Here is a 25,186-nt window from a genome sequence, read left to right as displayed (position 1 = left end):
CAGCCAAATTCTGCAATGAACGCAGCCACTGTTGCAGCTGTCCGCCCTCCTCCGTCTGCAATTGGATAGCTGAATTCAAAAGCCACGCCCTTTTTAGATGTTATCTCATTTGATTAGTTCGTCTTTACGTCAATCACCCCAATTCACGCCCACAATACTTAAATCTCTCTGATGTAAAGGGGAGGAACCTCTTTAGCTGCTCTCGTGACGGCTTAGAGCTCCATTCACGGAAAAGTTTACGTACTTTTATCTACGTAGCTGAGATGTAAAGCTGAAGACGTTACTCCACAAATCACACTCGGGGCCCGATGGAGTCGTTGCAATCAGCTGTGCATCCTACCTTGTTATGATAAACAAGTAATGAACGGCTAGAACACACAATTAAACAATGGAAGGAATGCTGTATAAATGGACCAATTACATAAGCGGTAAGTTAACTCCATAGCTGTTTGGTGTTGTCGGTTGTAGTGCTCGGTTTTGAGGCTGCTAGCTAGCACGACAACGTCACAGCGCACTTGTACTGAGTTTCAGATAACTGGCAGCGGGGGCGAGCTAACGCTAGCTGCAGTAAGCTTTCAACTGTTGGAGCTTATGTAGGACTTTAAATTATCTAGGTTTTAATAACTTAGCTAAATTAGGCATTTAACGAATTTGAATGTAACCTTATTCTCTTAGTCGTAACAGGTAGCGCTAGCTAGTTAAGGTAGTTGCCACCATCTGTCATTATAATCTGACTTAACTGATTAGCCGTTGCTAGCATAACGTAAGGGTTAACTCTTTCCAAGTTTGTGGTTACTCTCTTTTATGACTTTTACTAAGTGACTTCCAATATTTAAAAATTAGATACTCATACTCTTATTAATAGCAACAGTGCAAAAATGTTGTTACAAATTTTAAATGTATTTTTACAGGTTGGCAGCCTCGTTGGTTTGTGCTCGATGGAGGAACTTTGTCTTACTATGACTCTCAAGAAGATGCCTGGAAAGGTTGCAAAGGCAGCATTAAAATTTCAGTTTGTGAAATACAAGGTCAGTATGTCTCACTTTGCCCTGTGTACTGTGTTTCATATTGTAAGAGTGTGTCCGTAACTTGCCTCCTTGTTTGCTGCTCTTTGGTATTAGTTCATTCCTCTGACTCTACACGAGTTGACCTGACCATACCAGGAGAGCAGTACTTTTACCTCAGAGCCATCAATGCAGCAGAGAGGCAGAAATGGCTGGTGGCATTGGGAACGGCCAAAGCTTGCCTTACAGACAACCGTACAAAAAGAGAAAAAGGTATTCTGGTGTTATAACATTCAATTGTGATGTGATATGGATGCAAATATAGCTAGTATTTTATTGTAACATTTCCTAAATGCTGGCTTATTTGCTGTTACTGTTACAGAGCTCCAGGAGAACTCAGAGGCGCTGAAAACCAAGATGTCAGAGCTTAGATTGTACTGTGACCTCCTTCTACAGCAAGTAAACAAGATCAAGGACAATGATGAGCTAGGAGAAACAGCGGAGGTGAGGTTAAAGTTTGGATGAGCTGACGAAATAAGAGAAGCTGCTGTTGGTGTGCAACTGCAGTATAGGGAAACCTATTTGCAACTAGAAAGACATTTAAATGATTTGTATTTGTGCTTACTGGTAGACCAAAATGGCAGCAAATGTTAGCACAAGTATATTGACTTTTTTATTTGCATATTATTACTTAACAACATAATTGCCTGTCCCAGAATTTAGGGCCAAGTTTGGATATGTGCCACTGGTAGCTCATGTGTGTGTTTGTTTGGCCTTTTCAGACAGGCATAGATACTGGAAACATGGTGAAGTCTACATGCACCACTTTCCTGAAGACTCTAGAGGAATGCATGCAGATAGCAAATCGTACTTTCAGTACAGATATGCCAACACAGACACCACCAGGATCTCCTCCTGTAGCAGCCATCAAACCTCAAAAGGTACATTAATGTCACCACCCCTTTGTCAATGAGATAACCAAATAACATCTAGTGTAAGCAGTAGGACTTGTTCTCAAAGATGATTTCATATTAGTGATCTTCTAATTTCGTTTTCTCCAACAGATTAAACCTGTCAATCATTTAAATCAGAACCTTGGAGAAAAGTAGGTTGCTTTTTTCTGTCATTACCTATTTATGTTGCTTACACTTCTTCTCCTTCTATAATTAACGGTTGCTTAGATGTTCAAATCAGCACTCCGCACTGTGAAACAAAACTGAAATACCCTTTCATATGTTAATAGCAATCAAAATATTTGTCCACACAAAGTGCACCCCAAGTTTTTTAGAAATAACAAATTGTGCCCCAATTAATTCCAGATGGAGAGATTTGCCTGAACAGTCAGGAGAAGCAATTGCACATGACAACCAGAGCCTTGACTCTGGAGCCGAGGGACCAGAAGAGCCTGATAGACCAGAACACCTTTCTTCCCTTTCAGGTAAGTCTGGTGTCCCATCCCCTCATTCTTAAGTCGCAAACATTACAGCATTCCTTAAATTTTAAGACCACACAGACCAAGAGGGGGGCTGGTTTTTGTCTGTACATCCGCCTTAACTGACATGGATAGATTATTGCCTTTTTAAGTGAGCAGACATTGATAGATGTCCACTAACATTATAGCATGTCCCTGAGCAGTGCACAGGGCAAGCCACCAGGGCTCTCTAATGGATTGTTTTGGTTTAACCATTATCCATATGCTATTTCATTTAAGATACATTGTTTAAAAGACATAATTATTTTTATTTTTTTTATGGGATTATTTATATTTTTTAGGGTATTGTAATGATTTTTTTAAGGAATATTATAGGAGTATTTTGATGTAATGTAGCACTTTTTCAGAATTTATTGATCAGTGATGCAGTAGTGCCTTTAAACACTGTAACAATAACAAAAAAATAATAGATTATTTTATCATAATTGTTTAATTGACCAATTAAAAAAAACACATTCAGTCAGACTTTAAGGAGTGATATAAGAATGTTTTGTTAGTTTATAATTAAGGTTGTAAATCTTGTCTGTATTGTGTATAACACTAAATTAAAACAAAGAGAAGGCAGGGAGAATCATTACACTTCTTGAAATTCCTGCTTCCTCTGTAAATCACAGCATTTAACAAAGCCCAATGCTAATTCAGTCACAACAGAAACCTGTCACACCTCACCACACCCAACTGTGATGTCACACTGGAAAATATGAACCCTATGAAGTCAAAAGCTATACTAAACAAGATTTTGTGCTACTCTAGAATATCATTTAACTGTAACGCCACATGAAGGTCTGTGTCAGTGAACCCGGCCAGTGGTCAAAGAGAATGGGTCTAAGTGCAGCTTTCCCCGTTTGCTACATCCAGTCTGATGAGAAATCAACCTTACTCTCATGTTGACTAAAACAAGGATCTAGCAGTGGTAGCGCGCACAATTCCAAACTATGTTACAAAATATCGTTTCGGGTGCACTGTAGAAAATTAAATCTAGAAAAACAAAAGCTCCGGCACTCACAGGATCATGTGTGACTGAATTTAATGTGGGTCACGGACGTACGCGTTTTGGCTGAAGACGGCATAGAGCCGAAACGCATACGTCTTCATGCTGAAGTGTGTTTATCTGCGACCCACATTAAATTCCGTCATACATGATCCTGTGAGTGCCAGAGCTTTTTTTTTTTTCTAAAACAATAATCTGTATGCCTTTTAAACCCTTTTGTCTTATTACATACATTGTACATGTCTTATCTGTGTCCACTGTTTCATGCAGAAAGCGAAGCAGCAAATGACAACAGCTCACTCCACGAAGAGCAAGTCGATCCTGCATCAGACACTACCCAGAATACCTCTGAGACGGAACACTACGAGCAGCCAGCAGAGGGGGACGAAGAAAGTGAAGCGGATGAAGAAAAGGAGACGGAAAAGGAGCAGAAGCACAAACCGGACCAAAGTCAAGAGCACGACAACAACAACAAGGAAGTGAACGCCGAACAGCCTCAGCACCAACAGGAAGCTGATCCGGACCAAGAAGAGGCTCCACAGGAAGACGACCCTTCCAGAGATACACCGGAGCCAGAAGACACAGAGCAGGTGGAAACTTTCTTCAGCACAATGAGTCACAGGTATGAAAATGCTACTCAGGAAGGTCACATCCTTTAGGAGGCATTATTACTGTATGAAGTTACTGTATGATCCTCTGTGATATCTCACTCTAACAGTATTAGGATTAACCAATCTAAGCTATTTGTAGTATTTTTGTCTTTGAGGTACTGCACTTTTGCTGCACAGCTATTTAGTTTATTGAAATATTTAACTTGTATTACAGTGTTACACAGAAAAATGTAAGATGACAGGTTTTAAAGATTTTAACTGAATCAAGATGTCATGATAAGTGTTTTATATTAGTGTGTTCTCTCTTGATCACATGACACAGAGAGGCCCTCATCTGATATTTGGGTTTGTAAAGCTTTTTTGTTTCACTCTGTATTTCAAACGTATTTTACTTTTCTTTTTTAAAGACCTTGAAGAGTGTTACTGAACAATGAGTGTTAATAATTATTTCTGTAATATTTAACTATGAGGTAAACATTATCATTATAACTGTCTCATTTAACCAGTATTCAGCTGCAACACGGGGACCACAGTCTGCACAGATTTAGAGCACTAACATTAGCAGCAACTATTTTAAGTTGAAGACAAAGTAGCAGAATAGTCTCAGGTATTGTCAGGCATAGCTCTGCATGACAATGTGTGAATCATTTCTCTGGCTTGGTTTTGGAGTTTGTATCTTCTGTTTGATTTGATCAAATAAAATCTGAAGTGGCATACTCACCTCTAATATATTCTCCTGTTTCAATCTGTTCTACTTTTTTTTTAGATTTAGTGATATAAGACTGGACGACGACAATGGTATCCCTACTCAAGAGTTTTTGGACTCATGCTATGCAATAGTGCCTGTATTAGGTAGGCTGGTCACTTTTAGTCTCTCCTCATCTTAATCTGTTCCTCTCTCTCCTGATGCCACTCATGTGGTCACCCTTTATAACCTTTACAAGGAGAACTTTCTACCTTCTTCTCTTTTCCTATCATGTGTGCATGCCTTTTCTGTATATAATGAGGTGGAAGCTTTCTGTCTTGGACTCATCATCATCCTTTCCTCTCATGCCTTCATTATTTCCTTTTGCATCTCTTTGTCCGTCAGAGGTTTTGTTTTTGTCTTTGCAGTCTTATGTATGATGATGTTGGTTTGTTGCTCATGCGTATTCTTGTGGCTGCGTGTCTCCTTGTCTCTGTGTGCTACACATGAATAAGGTAGTCACTCACAGTCACAGTTACAAGATCAACAAGTTCAACATTTGATAAACACTCACAGACTGACAAATAAGTTCCTGGTGTGAGATTTATCAGACTTGCCAATTAATAAGGAGGAGAGGTGGAATTAGGATTGTCATCCAACATGATCTGGTGGTATGAGAGATCTGCAGAAACACTTTTACATCAGTGTTCAATTTGCACACATTTAATGTAGCCTGAATGTCATGAACATACCTAGAGTGAGGGGGGATTTAAGTGTTTTTTAACTGGTTGAATTGATCATGACAAGATGCCCCTTTAGGTTTTCTCATGTATTGAAAACTATGCAAATCTTTATGAACCGTAATTTATATTCATAATGTGGCAATGTTTTAACTGATTCAGCCTGCTCACCTCCCGCTGTGCTCAAATGCTTAAAGCCCATATTGATGACAGATCCCCCGTAAAGTCTTGACACTAATCTCGACGTCTTAGAGGTCCTCTAGTTGGCGAAGGCCTTCATTATTTTCCATCAAATCTGCAGTCAGAAGGTGTAATCTACTCTCAAGCTGTTACACAGGATCATTTCAAAAGTAAAACAGCCACAACATCATAAAGACACAAAACTGAAAATCTTAATGAGCAACAAAGAAATGATCATGGATTTTCCTTTTCCAGACAAGCTGGGGTCCACAGTGTTTGCACCAGTTAAAATGGATTTTGTTGGAAATATTAAGGTATGTGTACACCTCATCGACACATGGTCTTATAACAGATGTCACACTTAATAAGTTATATCATAGTTGTATCTTTTTATGCTTTATTACAATATTCTAAGTTAATTCCAGTAATAAAGACAAGTTAAAGTAATTGATTGATAATAAATAAAAAACAAAATAAGCAAGAGGCACAGTTAAAAAAAACAAAACACGCTATCATTGATTGTTGTCCTGAGTACAATCTTTACATCCGCCTGTCTCTTCACCTTGTAGAAGATCAACCAGAAGCTGATGTCGGACCCCGACAGCTTCCCCACGCTGCAGTCCATTGTGCTTCATGAAGTCGACACAGATGTTGCCAAGGTGCGCAATTCTGCCACCGAGGCCCTGCTGTGGCTCCGACGAGGCCTGAAGTTCCTCAAGGAGTTTCTGTCAGAGGTCAACGCAGGAGCGCGAGACATCCAGGGAGCGCTGAGTGAGTCTGATATCTAAGATGAATGTTAACATCTACAAACAAGTTCAAATGCACAGAGCTTTACGTTCGGTCCATTCTTTCACCCAGACAATGCTTATGGAAAGACCCTTCGGCAGTACCACGGATGGGTTGTGCGAGGTGTTTTTGCTGTAAGTATTTCTTACTGTCACTATCCCCCCTCTGAGGTTGATCTTTTCTTGGAGTGTGACCACTTCCTGTTTTCCTAGTTGGCCCTGCGAGCTGCCCCGTCTTATCAAAGCTTCAGCGCTGCCCTGGTCACAACAGAAGGCGACGAGCTGAAAAGCGGCTTCACCAGCGGCGTGCACAGGGACCTGGGAATGTACCTGCCTGCTATGGAGAAGCAGCTGGCCATCCTCGATGCTCTGTATGAAGAAAACAACCTGGAGTCGGATGAAGTGGTGTGAAACCTAAACGGAGACGATCCGGGCTTCGGGAAGGACAGAACCTGACTGCAGGGCGCAGAGACGAGGCTACCTGCTGAAGGAAGGTGCCAGATGCGTTCAAGTGCGTCTTGTGTACAAAATGGTGTGAGCGTGTCCCATGTCAGTGTAAGGTGTGTCCAGTGGCTGTCGAACTCTACGACAGTGGAGGGTCTGGCGTTGAAAAAGGTATTAATGTCTGTATCTGGGAACCCTAAAGGGGCAAACGCTAAGACATTATTGGCTGAGAAAAGAGTCTGGTTGAAAAGACTCTTTATGATGTAGGGTTTTAAGCCCTATTATGCAGACTCCAACCATAATGATTGATGGTGATGTTTATTTCTGTTGTGGTATCGTGGCTTTTTATGTACTGTTTGTGTTTTGAGGTACAACACAGGGAGTTTGGCTCTAGAAACCCTGGAAGATCAGTTGTGCATTTTTTAATCAAGACTGACTATAAATTGGTAACAGGATGATTCTTGTAACTAACACAAAGCACTAAAAACAATGTCAGATTGTTACAATGCCCAAATATGCCTTACGTATGTGATGAAACTGCATACTGGGCTAGCTTTTATTGTATTAAGTAAACATATATTCTTGCACTGACTGTCGAAGTTAAGTGAATTATGATTGATACTTATTCTGTTTTCTCCCCTGAAATTTATATCTGAATCCTGCAGTTTGACAATGTAATGTTTAACACCGCTAACATGTTATGAGCTACCACTCAAGAGACTTCTCACGGGACCAAAAAGGAACTGTCACGCGAATGGCTTTAGCCTCGGCTGCCTGCAGTACCACAACACACATGAATGAAACAACAGCGTAGCTGTTCAAGTACTGACAACTGCTGATTATTTATGTGGACATCCTCTGCACAAACCTATGCATAGTTTGCATTTTCACAATGTCTATTTATTATGTCTTAAGTTATTAAGTTCATATTGATATCTCGGGGACATTTTGGAAGATGTTTTTTGTGTGTGAATGTATGATGGACATTTGTACCCACAGTGCATGTTGACTGCATGGTTTTATGTATTATGTAACATAGTGGCCAGTGGAAACTGAATATAGGCAAATACCTAGAGTTAATATAGGTCAGTAAATAATCTTAAAGGGGATAGATCATGAAAGTTATAACATATTGCTTCTCATTTGTCTCTGTACTGATAATGATCTTTTTTTTCACCATCTGGTCCATGCACTGTCCTACATTAACCTGAGTGTTGTTACTAGCTGTACTTACTCTTTGATGATGTCGATTCAACAAAGGAAAAATAAGTGGTTAGACTCCACTTCCCGGCCAGGTTTAAGTGTCCGCACTTTTACTGAGCCATTCGAACAAAGCAGGAACATCCTCGTAGGGCTTTTTTTTTTACCCAAACATACCACCAAGTATTTTTAACTTGATTCTAACTTTTCTTTTTGCCTCTTCAGGAATAAAAACAGTAACGGTAGCCAAGTCATTGGCAGAAGGTTTACATCTGAGATGTGCAGATAAATTGTACTGTTAATCCTGAAATGATGCTATTGTAATATTACAATTTGATTTTGTTTTTCTATGATTGTATATAAGATGCTATTTGATTTTTACATAATAAATAACTACACTGTTCCAGTGTGTGTGCAGTCTTGTTGCAGTCAAATATGTTGTCTTATGTTTTGCGCCCAGACGTAATTGAATCATGCTTTACTTTATGAAGCTATTTCCTGCCCTCACTCGTCTATTTCCACACTCGTTTGTGTAAACAACAGTGTCACCGAGCTTAAATAACACAGCTGCATACCTCGCTGTCTGTTAAATGAATGTTTTGCATGTGTAGCGGTAGGTAGTGTGTCCTCTGCCAGCGCCACGGCACCCTGCATGCCGGCCATTCCTGCCTATAGGTCAGGGATTTTCACTCGGCTAGGGCCAACAGCTGGGTCCCTTCCTGCTTCCTGTCCCTGTGGCCTCCTTTGCATTGGCCCCTTCTGCCACAGCGGTAACGCTACACTACACAAGCTGCACCAAAATAACCCCTTTTGTTGGAAAAAGTGTTTGATTTCACTCATCAACCTGTGAGAGCTCAGAATAGATCCCGCTTACTACACGTTGAACTTCATGGCCTGTGTCAAGGATCTTTAAATCCTAAAGGTACAAAACTTCACTTGGGGGGGTTTCATGTGTGCGGAGCAGAGCTTTTCATTACAGAATCCGGTTGGTAGCAGCATCTCCAGCGACATTTAATGCTGCTCTGTGACATCTGTGCTACAAATCTGATTGGCCTGGTCAGGGGAATGCACATGATGGCATAAATCCGCCAAGGTAAGCTTTTACTCGGGCATCTCAGCAGACAAATTGTCCTGATGTGATTTAGAAAAGAAATACAGGCTGCTAATGGAGTTACATGGGCGAACCCAGCCTCGGACATCTCTGCTGCAACACGGACCGGCTGCCTGTGCCCGACTTGTATCGCTGTGCCACATCTCCAGGCGCAGATACATCTCAGAGGGGTTTCATGGAGACAGAGAGAAGAGCTAGTGTTGCACAGAGTTCACTGTGTGGTCTGTTTACTATTCAGCCTAACGCAGCACTTTGTGAGGAGCTGCTGACAGCATCTTTTCCCCCACTTGATAGATATCTGCTTTTTGTTTTTTTCTTACAGTGAGCGCTCTGACGGAACATCAATGGCATCTCTATCACTGTCTCTTGGCTTTTTGCACAGCGCCCAATCACTGTCACCGCGTGCTCACAGCAGACAGGAAACAAAGCTTCTGACAAACCCCGGACTTTAACGATACATGAGTAAAAAAAACTGTGATTTAAATCTGTTTTATTTCAGTTTCTCTTTAAAATTATCCACAACTACAGTATAAATCATATCAGAATAATAAAACAAAGTAACTACCCCGGTCACAGTGCGTTATATATTTCATAAAGCCTTACAGTACGTTACCACATGCATGTTATGTTTCAGCAGCGTTGTGCAGACAGTACAGCACAGCACGGACGGGACATTCAACACACGTCAGACGATATTTGTGCATGGCACAGTTCATCACTATCATATAAGAAGTGTCATACATACGTGTCAGTACTTCTTAAGACACCTGCTATGCATAGTTTACAAAACACTGCTTGACAAAGTGGAAGCGTTTCACACTCATTAGCACGTTAGCACAAGCATGCGGAGACAATAGAGTAACAGTCTTTATCTTTCGATTGCTTTAACAACACCTGACTAACATCTTAGTATGGCTGAGAAAAGTCTCCCTTGGCACTGCGACTCGTACAGTAGCTTATGGAAAATGTCAGCTTATACATCTGCAAAGTCATTTTCACCACTGACTACATCTACACTGTTAAGTATACTGTTGAGCTTCTCGGTTGCTGTATACACCGTAAGACAGAAAGACTGGATAAAGAGGTATTAGAGTAAATACAGTAATGACCATAGAGCAGACTGGAATTGAAACACCTCCCTTCTTTTAGCAGCTAAACAGACTTTTTCCAGCCTTTTCCTGTGCCGTGAGAAAATTAAGAACGTAACAGTTTCAAGCCTTCACATACAGAATATTTCATTTCACGCTGTAGCACAGGGAGGACACTCGGTCGTGTGGATGCTTTAAAGCTTTTGTTTGAGCTTCCTGTGTGCTTCGGCGTACAGTCACTGCCATTTTATGTTACAAAGGGAGTAGTGGAGGATGCGTGTGAAAGGTGGAGCAACATTACCTGTTGGTTCCTGAGATATATTTAGATTAATGAACAGAATGCACTGTCGAGTAGTACCGCCACAAGCTAATGGAGCCTCTGAAGTGTGGCCTGTTATAACAGTCTCACTATGTGCATAACTCATATATCCAAACCTAACTGTACATATTGATGCTTCTATGTGCCTGCTTTTACCTTCACAACTTCTTCATGTGATATTGACGCTACACAGTTTGAACCTTGTTGTGGCAATTATAAGTAAAGTGATGGGTAACATGCTCGGACAGTGACAGCTGCTGTCATGGTCTCATAGATCCCAGCCTCATGCAAATGCTGCGCGCTGTCATTCACACTGCAGCAGAATACCTGAGGCCATGGCTCTGGATGTCCTGCTGTCTCTCTCTTTTTTTTTTTAAAACAGTAACTGGGTCAAGATCAATTGGCCTCAGGCCCGGCTGCTGCTCCTTCTGCAACATCTCCCTCCTTCACTTCATTTAGTCTCTGCATGGCTGTCACACAACTGTTGCATCCAGAGGGTGTTTCCGGTCCGATTAGGCGTGGTGAGGAGGCCGGTCTTAAGTCCTGCTTGTTAAGACGGAGTGCAGTTGTCCTGTACATTTCCAATGTGTGGGCGAAGGCTTTCAACCTCCACTGATCGACTATAACTCCGGGGAGCTACGTGGCATCTCAGCAGCAAAACAGAGGAGTTATATATATACGTTTGTTATGTTTTCTGTCATCATAGAAATAGAGATTTCATCACTGGCTGCCTCTACCTTCAGAGTCTTTTGCTTGGAGCTTTAATAATATTTTTTTTGCATGAAAATATTCCTGTTATGTGTCAAGTAACACACAGAGGATCCTGCTGCACCGTCCAGCTGCCTCCTCAGGTGAAGTACTTGCAGTTCGTGGAGTCAATAACACAGTATGGTGTGCACTTGAGGTGACCATATGACCTGTAGATAACAGACTTTTGGTCAGTTTAACCCGTCAACAAAACACTTCTCATACAGCAACGCGTTTGTCAACAAATATATTTGTACAGTGTGCTTACCCTGGAAGATATGAATTACATGTCTGGTATCCAAAGTCTTTTCCATCACACTCCTCGGCCCCCTCATAGCGGTACCCGTCTCCACAGTAGGCGTGTTTACACTCTGTGGAAAGGGGAGACAGCAGGATTGGAGGGGTCATGCTATATGTGCACAGCAAACCAATGAGCTATTATTGACCACTAAACAGGGACACATGACTTACTGACGCAGCCGTCAGTGACGACTCGGTTTCTGTCATCACACTCCTCCCCGCTGGAAATCTGCACGATCCCATCACCGCAGTAACCTTCATCATCAGGTGCGTTTTCCATGGACTGGAAGGGCGTCAGCTGGAATGGAAAGGTCTTTAACAGAGTTTAAAACAGTTGATCACAAGGGGGGAAAAGTTGCGTAATAAAATGTGTTAACAGGATAAAATGCTGCATGCAGTGATACCTGGATCGGCAGCCAGCCGTCGATGTCTTTGAAATAGAGAGATCTCTGATCTTTGCGGAATGCGAGAGCGTTATCTGTGTGAAGACGCTCCAGCTCTTCCTCATTGCTCACAACGAATATCTGAGAGTAAAGTGAAGAACTTCACTGTCATGCTTTTAATATTTAGTACATTTTAAATTAGAAAGGTGAGTCTTGTTGGAGTGAAATACTGAGATATTGAGCATCAACATTTAATATCCCCGCTGCTAATATTATCTCAAAGCAATATCCATCTCCTCTGAAGGCCGACTTTAATCTTTCAACATGTTTATATCTTTAAATTATTCACTCAAAAGTTATTAAGCCCCATAACTTCAGGGTGGCTAAAAATAATCTTTAAGAAGTAATTCAAAAATCACATCGCTTTATAAGTTTTATTATAAGACTACAATTTCCTCACCGCTGGTACTTTGGGATAGTTTCCTCGTGAAGGATAATCATCGTACGGAAAACTGCTGAGAGAGCCACAGCTGCACTTTCCAGGAGGCCCTGGTGGACCTCGGGCGCCCTTTGTTCCAACCATATATAGTCCTAAACGTATACAGAGAGGAAACTGGTATATTATACAGAGAGAAACACAGCAGATGCAACAGGTTTAATGTCAGCAACAGGATGTTTCACGGTCAGTGAGCTAAGCTGACCTGCTGCTCAGAGTAAGAGCTGCGATAGCTTATAAAACACTGTCAGTACATAAAGTATCTTAAGAAACAAACACAATAAACTTATTTAAACATAAACTTGATCAAGAAGACAAATGTCCCATGAATTATCTGTTGAGGTAATATGTGTCAAACTGTCTGTAAGGAGGCTGGCCATCTGTGAGTCCGTTTTAGCCGCATGATGTCACAGGGAGAGCGTCTTGTTTCACCTCAGCAGATAAAGTTTCTCTGCTGCGACCTCGTCTAAAGTGTGCCTCCTTTTGCTGACTGAGATGTTTGCTACTTGTCACACTGGTAGCTCAGCTTTTCACTTACCCTCATAGACAGGATACGTGCAGGGCCACACAAACACACACACACACACCAGTTTTTAAATCAGCATCCTCAAGAGTTTTATTTGTGTAAAAGTTCTCACCTGTGGCAGGTGAACCAGGAGGGCCAGGGTGTCCGGTGGGTCCCTGTGGGCCTGCAGGTCCCATGGGACCAACACTGCCCGAGTCTCCTTTCATACCCTGGAGCACAATCACGACAACGCACAGGGCGGTCAGATTTTAAACATTTCTTTACATCATGTTACAGAGATAAAGACTAAAGTACACTTAACCTCAAGTGTACAATCTGACATTTTGAGCTCTGAAAAATATCTTTCAAAACATTTTAATTAGTAATTATTAAAACATTTATTACAAACATTAATTATTAAAAATTAAGTAATTGGTGCCTGCTAATATACAAATAAGTGCACGGAAATAATCTCCCTCAGACGCATTCACTCCTTTTCCCTCTAAAGTTTCTCCTTTCTCTCTAAACTCCAAAGTCCTGTGTGTGTATTTATAGTTTCCCTGCGTACTTGATGTTTGTTCTCTACAACATATACCTTAAGGGTGGGACAAAATATCGTCACGGCAATATATCATAACCCTGACTTGTGCAATACGGTTATCAATAGGCTGGCGTCAAATATCGATATTTTAATGTACAAATATACGGCGCTCTAAATGTCCCTGTGATTTTGACTCAGCACGTCATTACTCCATGACTCCTCGCGGTGGCGCTTATGACATGAATGAAGGTAACTTGAACGGAAATGAATTTGCCGGATAAAAAGTTAATCAGATATTGTGATGCATCACTGTATGATTGTCTTGCAATATATATCTTATCGCAGAATCGCTGTCTTGTGGGCCACATATCGTATCGTATCGCGTATCGTATCGCGTATCGTATCCTGAGTTACCCTCTGATTCCCGCCCCTAATATGCTGTCAAAACAATCTTCCTCTTTGCTAAAAATATCTGGTCACACACTCAGAATTCAGACACATAAATAACTCCATATGTAAAGGCACTTCGAAACAGAGCAACCAGAATGCCACATGCACACAGGCCCCTCACCTGCTTGCCTCTCTTCCCTGGTCGGCCGGTGGGTCCTCTGTTTCCTGAGATTCCAGGTTCTCCTTTTGGACCCATTTCGCCCTAAAAAACATCAAATCAGATCAACTCAGCATTCCGTTTGGTCACATTTGGAAAGCTGTAGAAAAAAATCAATACTCCTTAAATGTTTCTCACTTTCTGTCCAAGCATTCCTGGGAAACCCATCCCACCCTGTGGATAGAGAGCAGGAATGAGTGATGATGAAGATTTACTATAGTGCTTTCATTAGCGACATCCCCCGCTGATGGACTCTGCTTACCTTGTCGCCTTTCACTCCACTCTCACCACGATCACCTCGAGAGCCCTGACGGAGCAGATCTCAGTGTGTTACATAACAGAAAATCAATATATCTCACTGCACTTTAACTGATAATGATAATCACTGAAGCTGTGACATACCTTTTCCCCTTTATACCCAGGTAAGCCCTAGAAATAAAAAGATAAAGGTCACAGAATATTGAAGATATTAAAAAGTACTAAGGTGAAATCTACGGAAGCCCTGGACATACAGTCATTTCCAGTTGTTTTGTCGAGATCTCCACTTATTTTTCTCTAAGCTGGTTTTCCCGTGGTAACGGGATCATTTTCTGGCGATCTAGAAAACAAAACAATAGGCCGGTCTCTGTGATATAACAGGCAGGGATATGCCATGCTGCCATTGCCCACACTAATGAGGTAAGTTCAGCCTTTTTCTATGTTTGCTCTGGAGATATAAGTTATGATCCTCTGACCTTTCGGTGGTGCAGCTTTGTTATCTTGAGATACATAACTTGAGATCTCAAGAAAAAAAACGGAAATGACTCGTTATCACGGGAAAACGGAGTAAATAATACTTATGGATGTATGTCCCCTTTGGGCTTCCGTAGAGATTTATATGGAGATGATCATCGACCCTTTGCAAAAACAATAAACAAAAGAAAAGATCTTACCCGTGGGCCAATTGGTCCTCTGGCTCCAGGTAAACCCATCAGCCCCGGGTCACCTTTCTCACCCTGACACAGGTGAAGACATTAGGAATAAGACAGGTGTGGATTGGTTTGGTTTTTTGAACACATGTCCTAAAACATTACCCCTCCCAGAAGAATACATACATCGCAATCAATCTTTATAAACTCAGCACTTCATTGAAATTTGACTGAACACAAATCACAGCAAATATACATCTTTACCTTCTTATATTGGCATTTATAGGTGGTTTGTGGTGTTATATATTTGTTACATCATCTACATTATGAAGTCTGACTTACTCACTTTGGGCCCGGTTGGTCCCGGCCATCCAGCTGGTCCCTGCTTACCAGGAAGTCCAGGTGGACCTGTCCGACCCTAACATTGGACATAGATTTTAACACTTCATCTTAGATATAGTAATACCTTTTAAAAGACTTGTAAAACAATTGCAACCACAGCTGAAGAAGCAGTTATCTGGTTATGAAATCAGGGCCTCTTGTTGCAGGATTTGCTGGATAAGCTGACAGGCTGCTTGCTCCAGTATTTATCAGACTGTGCTGCACATGTAGGGGGAGAATGACTTTAACGAGCCCTGTCACTTTGCTCTCTTTAATTAAATGATGGGCTGTATATAGAACAGGAGCCCGTGCTTGTGGGAAATAAAATGATTTACGACCTGGCTGAAGCACTAAGCTAAATTGCACTGCAGTGCTGCAAAGCTGCTCAGTCAGACCACCGGCCACGAAGCTCTCCCAGCGGGCCGCTTTTACTGCTCGACCATGGCGTCTGATCATTCAGGGGATCAAACCCTGTGTCCTGAGCTTTCAATAAAGCTGTGTGTGTGTTTTAATAGAGAGGGAGGGCCATCTGACAGGGAGGCTGGGTGTCTTTGAGGGGTCAACAGCGAGAGGGGACCTGCATGTTAACTTCCCCTCTGCCATCAAAACAGCCCTTCTCAGCATCTCTGAATCCCTCGCATCCTGTCAGCGCGTCTGTGCTGTCTCCTGTCAAGGTTGCACTTGCTCGCAATTTCTTGATGTACACAACCAGGCAGAGGCAGCGCTCGCTCTGAGTTACAGCTAGCGAGCGGGCGGAGGCACTGTATCTCATTTTTGAGTAAATCCACTTAGCGGGAATATCAAGTGATTAATGGAGACTCTCACCTTTTGCCCAGGTCTTCCGATTTCTCCCTGACGACAGGATGCGGAGGAGGGGACAAGGACAGATGTTGTTTAATGCACTTCTAGGAAACGGCTTTCGGTCATGTGCAACAGGTCAATCAAACTATAACTTATAAAATGATAAGTAGCTTGTAAGATGTATAATGAGGCACATAAATGAAACAAGACTAGAGCGCAGGGAAATACACCGCCTACCTTCTCTCCCTTGGGCCCTCCTATCCCAGGTAATCCAGGTGGACCCTGATGAGCATAAAAACAATTAATATATGGCACATGCTCGTAAATCATAGAGATTTGTATCTAAATGAGTTTTATTGTCCACAACCTCCCACCACAAAGTCCTGTCTGCTTCTGGAGGCCCACAGCTGCAGTTTCAATTAGCTAAAGGCTGAGTGGCCACTATTGATTTAAAAAGTGCCTCGCGGGCCTCTTTTGATAAACTGAACTGCTGCAGCAGTCCAGCGGGTGCTGTAACAGCCTGAGCTGGGCAAAGCTTGAACAATCATTTAGAGACTCTGCATTTCACTTATTAAATGTTGGGCAAGCAGAGGAGGAGATTCGCTTTACATGAACCCATTGAACCGAATTGTCTTGATATCGCTCATCACCAGAGCAGACAAACAAACAAACGGACACATGCTTGTGTTGGTAATCCCTGGAATTTACGCAGCCCAGTGTGCCTTTCCAGGCAGACAGCTCTTTGGACAGTTTCTGAGAATGATGTGTGGCGCACTGGCAGGCAGTGGAAAAAGGCTATTTGTGTCTGGGCTAAATGTAGAGCGTTAATGGGGCTGCTGTGTTGCATGGGCCAGAGAAATCCCCATCTCCTGCTCTGCAGGAACTCTCAAGTTGGAGAGGAGATACAGTTGGGGGTCATACAGTGCTGGAGTACTCATTTTTAACACCTTGAAACTATGCAGACCCCAACATGAAACAGAGACAGTCTGACGGGCATCCTAAGAAGGAAGTGTGCAAGTGGAAAGAGTCCAAATCCTACCTGAAGGCCTGGAGGACCAGCTGGCCCGGGGAGACCTCTGACACAGGCAGAACCTTTGTCCTCATTGCCCGGCTCTGACTCTCCACCAGAAGATGAAGCACCTTCAATCTGTGATATTAAAGAAAAAATTAAAATCTGTATTTCAATGTCAACAAGCGGGTTTTTCTGGTGTTGACAATAATGTTGACATAGTCAAAGTTTGTCTTGTTTGGGCATTTCTGTCTACAAACGTGTTCCACCATCTGAGTTTTTTTACGGTGTCATTCAGGGGTCAAAACGCAGTAAGACTGGGGCCGTTTGGACGCCACCCAAGGACATATCAACAGACAGATATTCCACAATAGAAAGTCACATGACTTTGACTCACATGAGCGTGGCGGCGCCAAAGTGAAGGGGGTGGAGGAAACAGTGGGGGTGGAGGCGGACTCAGTAAACAGCATGGGTTGAACCTCTTCTGCTGCTCCTGGGATCTGAGAGCTGAGTGAGGTGTGCATGCGGTCAGTCACAGGGGGAATCATGTCGAAATTAGAAGAAGAGTCAGAGGAGGTGGTTTTATCTGCAAAAACTACCTTTAAAATAAGAAATATTCCGTATATGCAGTAATTATTGGAGCAATGGCAGAGGTTATAGCATGCACGAGCAGCAGAAGCGACAGGGAAACAGGTGCAAACTATCAGCTCATGACACCCGTCCAGCAGAGTTCCTCGAGCTGGACACAGATATGAAGTGCCTGTGCGTCTCACTGAAAGACTGGAGCTGCTCTCGCTATTTATAGAGGCATTTCCAGTCTGCCTCATGGACAACAAGAAATACAAACAAGTGTATAAACAAGCTCATAAATTCCCCTAAAATTCTACATTTTAGAATCCATGCTTCTACAGCCCAAACCTTTCAACACCTGTGCATGCATTGAACTGCATGTGCAGTATGATACACACACACCTACACAAACACACACACGCATGCAGGATCAATCAGCGTCGGTTTCACAGCGTTCTTACCTGCTGGGAAAGAAATAAAGCTGTCCAGAAAAGAGGATTGAGCCAGGCCATAACAAAACCACAGAGGCAGATATACTCCAAGTGTTAGAGGAGTCATGCTGCTCCAGATAGTTGCCTGACTTTATTTCTGAGCCTCAGCAGCCCTCACACGCTGCCTTCCTCTCTCTCTCTCGCTCTCTCTCCTCACTGTCCTCTCCCTCTGCTCCCCTCCCTCTCAGCTCCCTCCGCTCGGTCTCCTTTACGCCCTCAGAAGAGGGTACGCCGACCAATGCCCATTAAATCTTTCCTCTGCATCAGTGTGCGCTAAAATTACAGGAGACAGCCCGCCAGCTGCTTCGGGTGCCAATATTAGATCTCTACTACTGCAGGGGGTGCCTTTTGTTGTTTCCACTCCTCTCACAGGAGGGGTTATCAGGACCTGACCACAGTGGGATTTTCTGCAAGAGATTCAATTAAGATTCTGCGTGAATGTAACATTTGTACATCTTGAGTCCATCAGTTTGTCTGTATTTATTAGTACTTTTCTTATGCACTAAATAAGCATCCCTTCTGTTGGGGTGCTCATAGTGCAGGCTGGTTGGTTTTATTGCTTACAGTCTGTCCCACAAAACCAAGCCAGCGTTTCTAAGGAGGCTCTCTGGAGGGTGTGGAAACAACTCTGTAAATACAGGGAACATCAAAAGTAGCAAATGTATTGTTCTGCATTGAAAACACAAGCACAAAAACCCTGCATCGAATAGGTCTGCAAGAGACTCAAGTAGGTGTTTCATGTAACATTAATTTAATAATTCCTCTAATAAACATTGATCACACTATGCACTTCTTTTTTTCTGAACTGTTGCTGCATTATAATAAAAAAATATGACGACTTTGCATAAAATAGTCCTTGCTGTTAGATGTCCTCTAGCTGCTTGTTTTTCAGATGTTCCTGACAAGGTGTGAAATCAAAGCAGGGTGTAAATGTATGCATGTACATCTGTAAATTTGAGACACCTGGACAGAGCTGCTTTTTAAGCATGAGTTAAATTAGTGAAAATTGCATTTTTAGCTGCCCAGCATCTCAACAGTTTAATGAGGCTTTTAATATGCGTTAACAATGTCACGTATTAATAAAAAAATTGATTGAAGGAATAAAGACGAAAGGCATTTCCGGTTTGGATGAAAATGCTTTATTGTTGTATTATTTATTTTTCTGTTAATTGTAATACTACTGTGTAGTAAAAATCAGTATAAAATATAAAGTTATTTCATGGAAACAATCAGAAAGAGCAAAGGCAGCTCTGATAAGGTGGTGGGACGAGGAGGGAGCAGGTACCTCTTTCAGTCTATAGGTTGGAGCGCGTGAGCCAAGGGAACTCCTGCAAACACACACAACACAGCATAATGTTAGACCTCCTTTAAATGTATTTTATGTAATATTAGGCGCATTTAAAATGCCCTTTCAAAAGCTCCACTGTGACTATGAGTGTACAACCATGGAGCTCAGCACCATGGATACAGCCCTCAGTACAACCTTCAAACATGTCAGCGGAGGGTTGCGTGGATACATTCAACATAAACACAGGGGGCCATGCTTTCTAATTATGGGGGCTCTGAAATAGAAAGGTCAGGTTGGTGTGAGGTGCAGGGATTGTGAGGGGAATACAACAGTTCTGCGGTGCACCTGGACTGTATGGATTACAGTTGAGTAAGGCATGTCAGTCACGCAGCCCAATAAGGATGAACGGAGAGTAAACACCACACTGTTTGTTTGCTCTGCACTAATCATGAGCTGAAATCACGCCGCTTTTAATCAGGCCCGGCTTTACTGCTGCAACTGTCAGTGTCATTTAAGTCATTGTCCATCTTCTTTCTGTTTGACTTCCTGGGGGGAAACCAGGTGAAATGATTTGCAGCCTCCGGTCGTAAAAGTGTTTTAAGTGCTGACTTCATGTCTGCAAGGGCTGCAGGGGGGTAACATGCTGCATGAGACGGAACTCCGAATCATTATGACCAACGCCAAGTTCTTTACCCTTACGCCCTCTCTGACGTTCTGCAAAAAGTCTGCTTAAGTGACAGACTTAATCTTCCATATTACACCTGTATGTACACAGAAGTCACAGAATTCATTTTGAATAAGCCATTTTTTGTGAAGCTAATGGTTGCCTCTCATTATCCAAATAGCCCACACTATTTAATGACAGATGGAAATTGATGGGTGCGCGGCATGTCCACTGCCTCGATGCTAAAGATATAATTTCACCTGAAGCAGGCGTTCAAATTAACGATGACTTCACAATACGACTCAAGAGACATTTTATTGCAACCTGTATTTCTCGGGGGAACTGCGATGACTCTCCACACACACATTTCTGACAGGTGACAGTTACCTGCTGTTTTCTGTCGGAGGAGGGGTCGATGAGCACATTTAGGAGACTGGGTCTCTCCCAGTCACTCAAGCTGAGCTGTAACGCACTGCGCAGCTCCTCCACTGTCCTCACTAGGAAGCCTCGACCTCCAAAGGCTGTCATGACCTCATCATAGCGAGCCTCAGGTAGGAGGGTCACAGGGGGGGCTCTGACAAGCAACATGATGATGTTAGACAACTTTCATTACATAAACATTGATATAAAGATTGTATGTTGATAATTTTACCAATAATGTTTGACTCACATTGAGGTCAGATCTCCCATTTTTGCCATTTCTTTCCACGTCTCAGGATCCACTCCGCTGTAAATGCCATTATTATTGACCACGATGATGATCACAGGTAAATTGTACCTGTAAAAAAATAAAGCTAAGATGTAATGAAGTAGTTATAGGGGGTCGGTTGAAATTGAGGCAGCTGACTCACCTGCACATGGTTTCGACCTCCATGCCGGAAAAGCCAAAGGCGCTGTCTCCTTCCACACAGACGATCCTCTGGCCTTTACTCTTGCTCCTCTCCACAGCGGCTGCTGCTATAGCAAAACCAAGACCCACTCCCATTGTCCCGAATGTACCAGCATCCAACCTGAACATCAGCGGGATACGCTTACAGCCATTAATAAAATTCATGGAGAGTATAACATACTTTAGTCAAACACTATGTAAGACTTTGTCACTAATGTAGTAAGTTCTCAGTTGCAGTGAGGCTGCCTTGCCTGTGTCGAGGTAGGTAGTTGTTCAACATGGTGCGTCCTATGTCCATGGTGTTTGCCCCCTCACTGACGATGATGCAGTCATGTGGCAGCAGCTGGGAAACGTGATGAAACACTGTGTAGTAGTTCATGGGCGTTGATGACTGAAGAGCGAGTGCCTGTGGGTACATGATATTACTTAATGGTCTACAGCATGTGAGACAACAGTTAAAGTAAGCACACACAGTCACACATCAGCTGAGTCTGAACCCACCTTTGATATTTTTGCATTAGCAGCAATTTTGTCCCTCAGTGTGCTCCACCACTCTGTAGCTGAGGGATATTTCCAGCCATCTTTTCGGACGCATCCCAGGAGCTAAGAAAAAACAAATTAAAGACATAACCACTTTTTACAAACACACAAGGTCTTTACTTATAGTCAATGTTTAGTGCACATCATTAAGGAAGCCAAGAAGGAAGCAAACAGACCACATGGAGATGAGATTTATCAAACATTAAGTTGGTATGTTGCTGTTACCTGAGTGACAATAGCATTGATGTCTCCCAGGAGAGCAACAGCAGGCCTCACATTGTTCCCCATTTCCTCAGCACAAAGGTCAACCTGCATACAGAGGACATCTTTGTTGTTATTAAATAATACTCAGAAAAAATACAGAGGACACGGCCCAAGAAACTGCACTAATGTGACCAAATTAAAGTACTAACACTAAGAATGAAATAAGAAAAGAAATACACTCTGTAAAAGTGAGGTGCTTTTAACATTATTTGAAAGGCGTCAAAGGAAAGTCTTACTTTCCACAAATGAAACACACAAGACTTATTCATTTACACACCTGGATGATCTTAACATCATGGTCAAATCTAGGTGGCAGACCAAAATGCAGGATCCAGTTTAGTCTGGCTCCAAGCAGAAGCACAACATCAGCCTGAAGAAGAGCTCTTAAAAACAAGAAGGAGAAGAAGGAGGGGCGACAATGAAATAAGACAAAAGGGGAATAACAAAAAGAAATTGAACGCACTGTAAAACTGTTGTATGAATAATTTAAATATTGTTGAATTGTGTGCTTATTTTCAGTTTACTCTAATGACAACATTGTATATGTGTATAGTAAAAGAGAAGCTGACCTGGATCGGGCAGCAGCCACACAGTTGTGGTGATCATCAGGTAGGACACCTTTCCCCATAGGGGTGGGCAGAAATGGAAGACCGCTCATTTCCACAAACTCCTTCAGAGCAGCTTCTGCCCGGCCATACGCTGCTCCTGTAGGGAAAAACAATACTCATACAATCATGACTTATCTAATGAACTACTCTGATCCACATATGATGATCAAATCTACAGGCAAATGCAAAATTATTATTTTTTTATCTTACCTTTACCAATGATGATTAGGGGTCTTTTAGATGCTTTCAAGACAGAGATGGCTTCAGCGACAGCAGCATGGTCAGCCAAACTCACCGGAGGAGTCGGACAGCAGGACACAACCCTGCAGGAGAATTGCAATACTTTAAATGTCTACATGTCGGAAATCACTGAAGTGATACTGTAGTGGTAAAATAAATAAAAAAAGAAAAAAACACAGCAAACCTGACTGTGCTCCTATCAACTTTGGCATTCACCATGTCCCCTGCAATGTCCACATAACAGGCACCTGGACGGCCGTACATGCTTGTGCGAACTGCCTATGAGCAAACAAACACAATAAAACTCACTTACTTTACAAAGTATCCTATTCAGTTTGCTAGAGGGAAAAAAAAACGAGCAAAGATCAGACAAACACAATATACTGGGAATTACCTTCTCTACCACTGAAGGGATGGCCTCCAGACTGCTGGGTCTAGCAGAGAACTTGCTATAGAGGCGACATGCTTCCACCTTGTGACAAAAGAAAGATAGTGCCAATTTAATAGTGGATCAAGAGGCAAAATTCAGACGATGAAGGCATGCATTACCTGAGGAAACTCCTGAAAGGCTCCTGCTGTTTCCTGGTTTTGATCTGAGGACCCTCCAATAACAACCACCGGCCTGTACAACCGATACAAACACATTACCAACAATACGACCAGAGCAATAGGAGCCATATCAAAACTATACACTCTGTTTTTTTAGTCATACCAGCAGTTCACGTTGGCGTTGGCCATTCCACCCAGAGCATGAATGAGTCCGGGTCCAGACACCACCAGACAGGCACCTGGTCTACATACATATAACCACAGGAGACAGCAGCATGTAAGATACAAACTGACACACCAGCTGCTCACAGGTATGCTGTTCTGTTACTAAATATCTTACCTGCCTGTGAGGTATCCAACAGCAGATGCTGCATAGCATGCCTGTTGTGTGACAGAATTAATTCTTTATGAAAGTATCATGGTGTTGTAGATTAGAAGTGCAGGTTAACAGCAGGGTAGCATAACATAATATTATAAAGGTCCATTACCGCCTGTTCGTTGCGCATTCCCACATATTTGATCCCTGCAGCCTGAGCAGCCATGGCCACTTCAATAACAGGAACACCAACTATCCCAAACATGTACTCCACTTTCTGCAAGAACAAAAAATTAATCTTTATTAAACAGACATCGAAATATACGAGCTTAAAGAATGAGTGAAACTGCACATATTGTAGATATAAGTGCAACTATAAGGGTATAAAAAGTTTAAACTCGACTGCGCAGCACTTGAACTTTGACACACTTTCTGCAACCACTGCAGGGATTCATTGTTACGTTTCAGCAAAGACTCAGCTTTTATGTTCAATAATAGATCAGCATGCTATATAAATCTCAGCATAGTTTGTGTTTTTTAGCGTTCTTACCTGAGACTTTAGAGACTCAGCAATAAGCTGAGCTCCCGTCACTTCGTCCATGTTTGTCCAGAAGCTGTTGACTACTAATTGTTAAGCTGTTGTAATGTGTACCTTCAGAGCTACATGTAAGGTCAGACTGTCATAAACTGTCACTGTTGCAACTAAAAGCTACTCGAACAAGTTGTTTTCCACCATCCTTTGCCCCTGAGCCTCCCCGTTCCTATCACTTCCGGGTTTCCATCCAATCACAGGAGCCACTGCGTATGACCTCACACAAGGAACATTACACATGTATTGAAGGCTAACCTTGAATCGGGCAACATTACAATACAGTGCTTGTTAAAGTGAAGTTCTAAAACAATTAGAGGCTTTCTTATTTTTGTGCGTATATACACGTATGATTTCACTTCATAGTTGATTAAATATATACTCTACGTTATGCATTTTACCATTTATTATTGGAAACATTGGTTATAAAAGACCAGAATATTTTAACACATTAAATCATTATAGCTACATTTTAATGGGACCTATATTAATAGCCTATCTTGTTTTAATTATTGCTGTTGTGGAAGAGGACTGAATAGCGCATCACTGTAAGTCAGTGGGAATTTAATAGATAGCATAACAGCGGCTAACAAACTACCAAAAAGGACACCTCACACTGTTGGCTCTAACTCTTACTCTGCCAATTCTACCTCTGACATAATAACTTTTAAAGGAGTCCTCTGGCCCAGGCTGCACACACAACACAGAATTTACAAGGATATAAAAGACACACTTGTGATAGATTGACTCATAAAATGGTAGTAGACCCATATTAGCTGTACACTGTTATTTCTGTTTAATAGACCTACTCACGACAGACATTGTGACTCGTCAGTGTAAGAAAGCACAG

At 42.2% G+C, this 25,186-nt stretch overlaps 3 protein-coding genes across 3 annotated transcripts; 1 reads left to right on the top strand and 2 right to left on the bottom strand.

The window, feature by feature from the left end:
- Window positions 1–276: 276 nt before the first annotated feature.
- On the top strand, window positions 277–8,523 carry plekha8 (pleckstrin homology domain containing, family A (phosphoinositide binding specific) member 8). The gene is made up of 13 exons (XM_069656938.1): window positions 277–428; window positions 912–1,028; window positions 1,122–1,277; window positions 1,387–1,508; window positions 1,787–1,945; window positions 2,069–2,109; window positions 2,324–2,442; window positions 3,758–4,109; window positions 4,865–4,950; window positions 5,959–6,017; window positions 6,273–6,474; window positions 6,562–6,623; window positions 6,702–8,523. Exons 1-13 carry the CDS (start codon window positions 389–391, stop codon window positions 6,897–6,899), a joined length of 1,713 nt encoding a protein of 570 aa, XP_069513039.1. The 5' UTR covers window positions 277–388; the 3' UTR covers window positions 6,900–8,523.
- Window positions 8,524–9,765: 1,242 nt separating this feature from the next.
- On the bottom strand, window positions 9,766–19,036 carry colq (collagen-like tail subunit (single strand of homotrimer) of asymmetric acetylcholinesterase). Its single transcript, XM_069655708.1, is given in 20 exon segments — window positions 9,766–11,567; window positions 11,666–11,768; window positions 11,869–12,010; window positions 12,102–12,221; window positions 12,541–12,671; window positions 13,215–13,311; window positions 14,194–14,274; window positions 14,368–14,403; window positions 14,492–14,536; window positions 14,632–14,658; window positions 15,162–15,224; window positions 15,484–15,555; window positions 16,344–16,370; window positions 16,557–16,601; window positions 17,359–17,466; window positions 17,726–17,835; window positions 18,360–18,538; window positions 18,579–18,637; window positions 18,640–18,796; window positions 18,954–19,036. Coding segments are annotated over 20 exon segments (1,755 nt in total). The 3' UTR covers window positions 9,766–11,497.
- Window positions 19,037–19,549: 513 nt separating this feature from the next.
- hacl1 (2-hydroxyacyl-CoA lyase 1) lies at window positions 19,550–24,497 on the bottom strand. The gene is made up of 17 exons (XM_069656560.1): window positions 24,298–24,497; window positions 23,920–24,024; window positions 23,772–23,812; window positions 23,595–23,675; window positions 23,432–23,504; window positions 23,277–23,354; window positions 23,067–23,161; window positions 22,853–22,965; window positions 22,604–22,739; window positions 22,312–22,417; window positions 21,996–22,079; window positions 21,732–21,833; window positions 21,482–21,636; window positions 21,193–21,351; window positions 21,012–21,119; window positions 20,729–20,915; window positions 19,550–19,717 (listed from the first exon to the last, which is right to left on the bottom strand). The coding sequence occupies exons 1-17, from the start codon at window positions 24,346–24,348 to the stop codon at window positions 19,685–19,687; spliced, it is 1,707 nt and encodes a 568-aa protein (XP_069512661.1). The 5' UTR covers window positions 24,349–24,497; the 3' UTR covers window positions 19,550–19,684.
- Between the last annotated feature and the right edge of the window lie 689 nt (window positions 24,498–25,186).

This window comes from Semicossyphus pulcher, unplaced genomic scaffold (assembly GCF_022749685.1).
Source record: "Semicossyphus pulcher isolate SPU_LCO1_2020_fin unplaced genomic scaffold, fSemPul1.0.p SCAF_9, whole genome shotgun sequence".
In the NCBI taxonomy this organism is placed as follows: Eukaryota; Metazoa; Chordata; class Actinopteri; order Labriformes; family Labridae; genus Semicossyphus; species Semicossyphus pulcher.
Note: the sequence above shows the minus strand (reverse complement) of the source record. Positions and strands in the feature narration are given on the sequence as shown.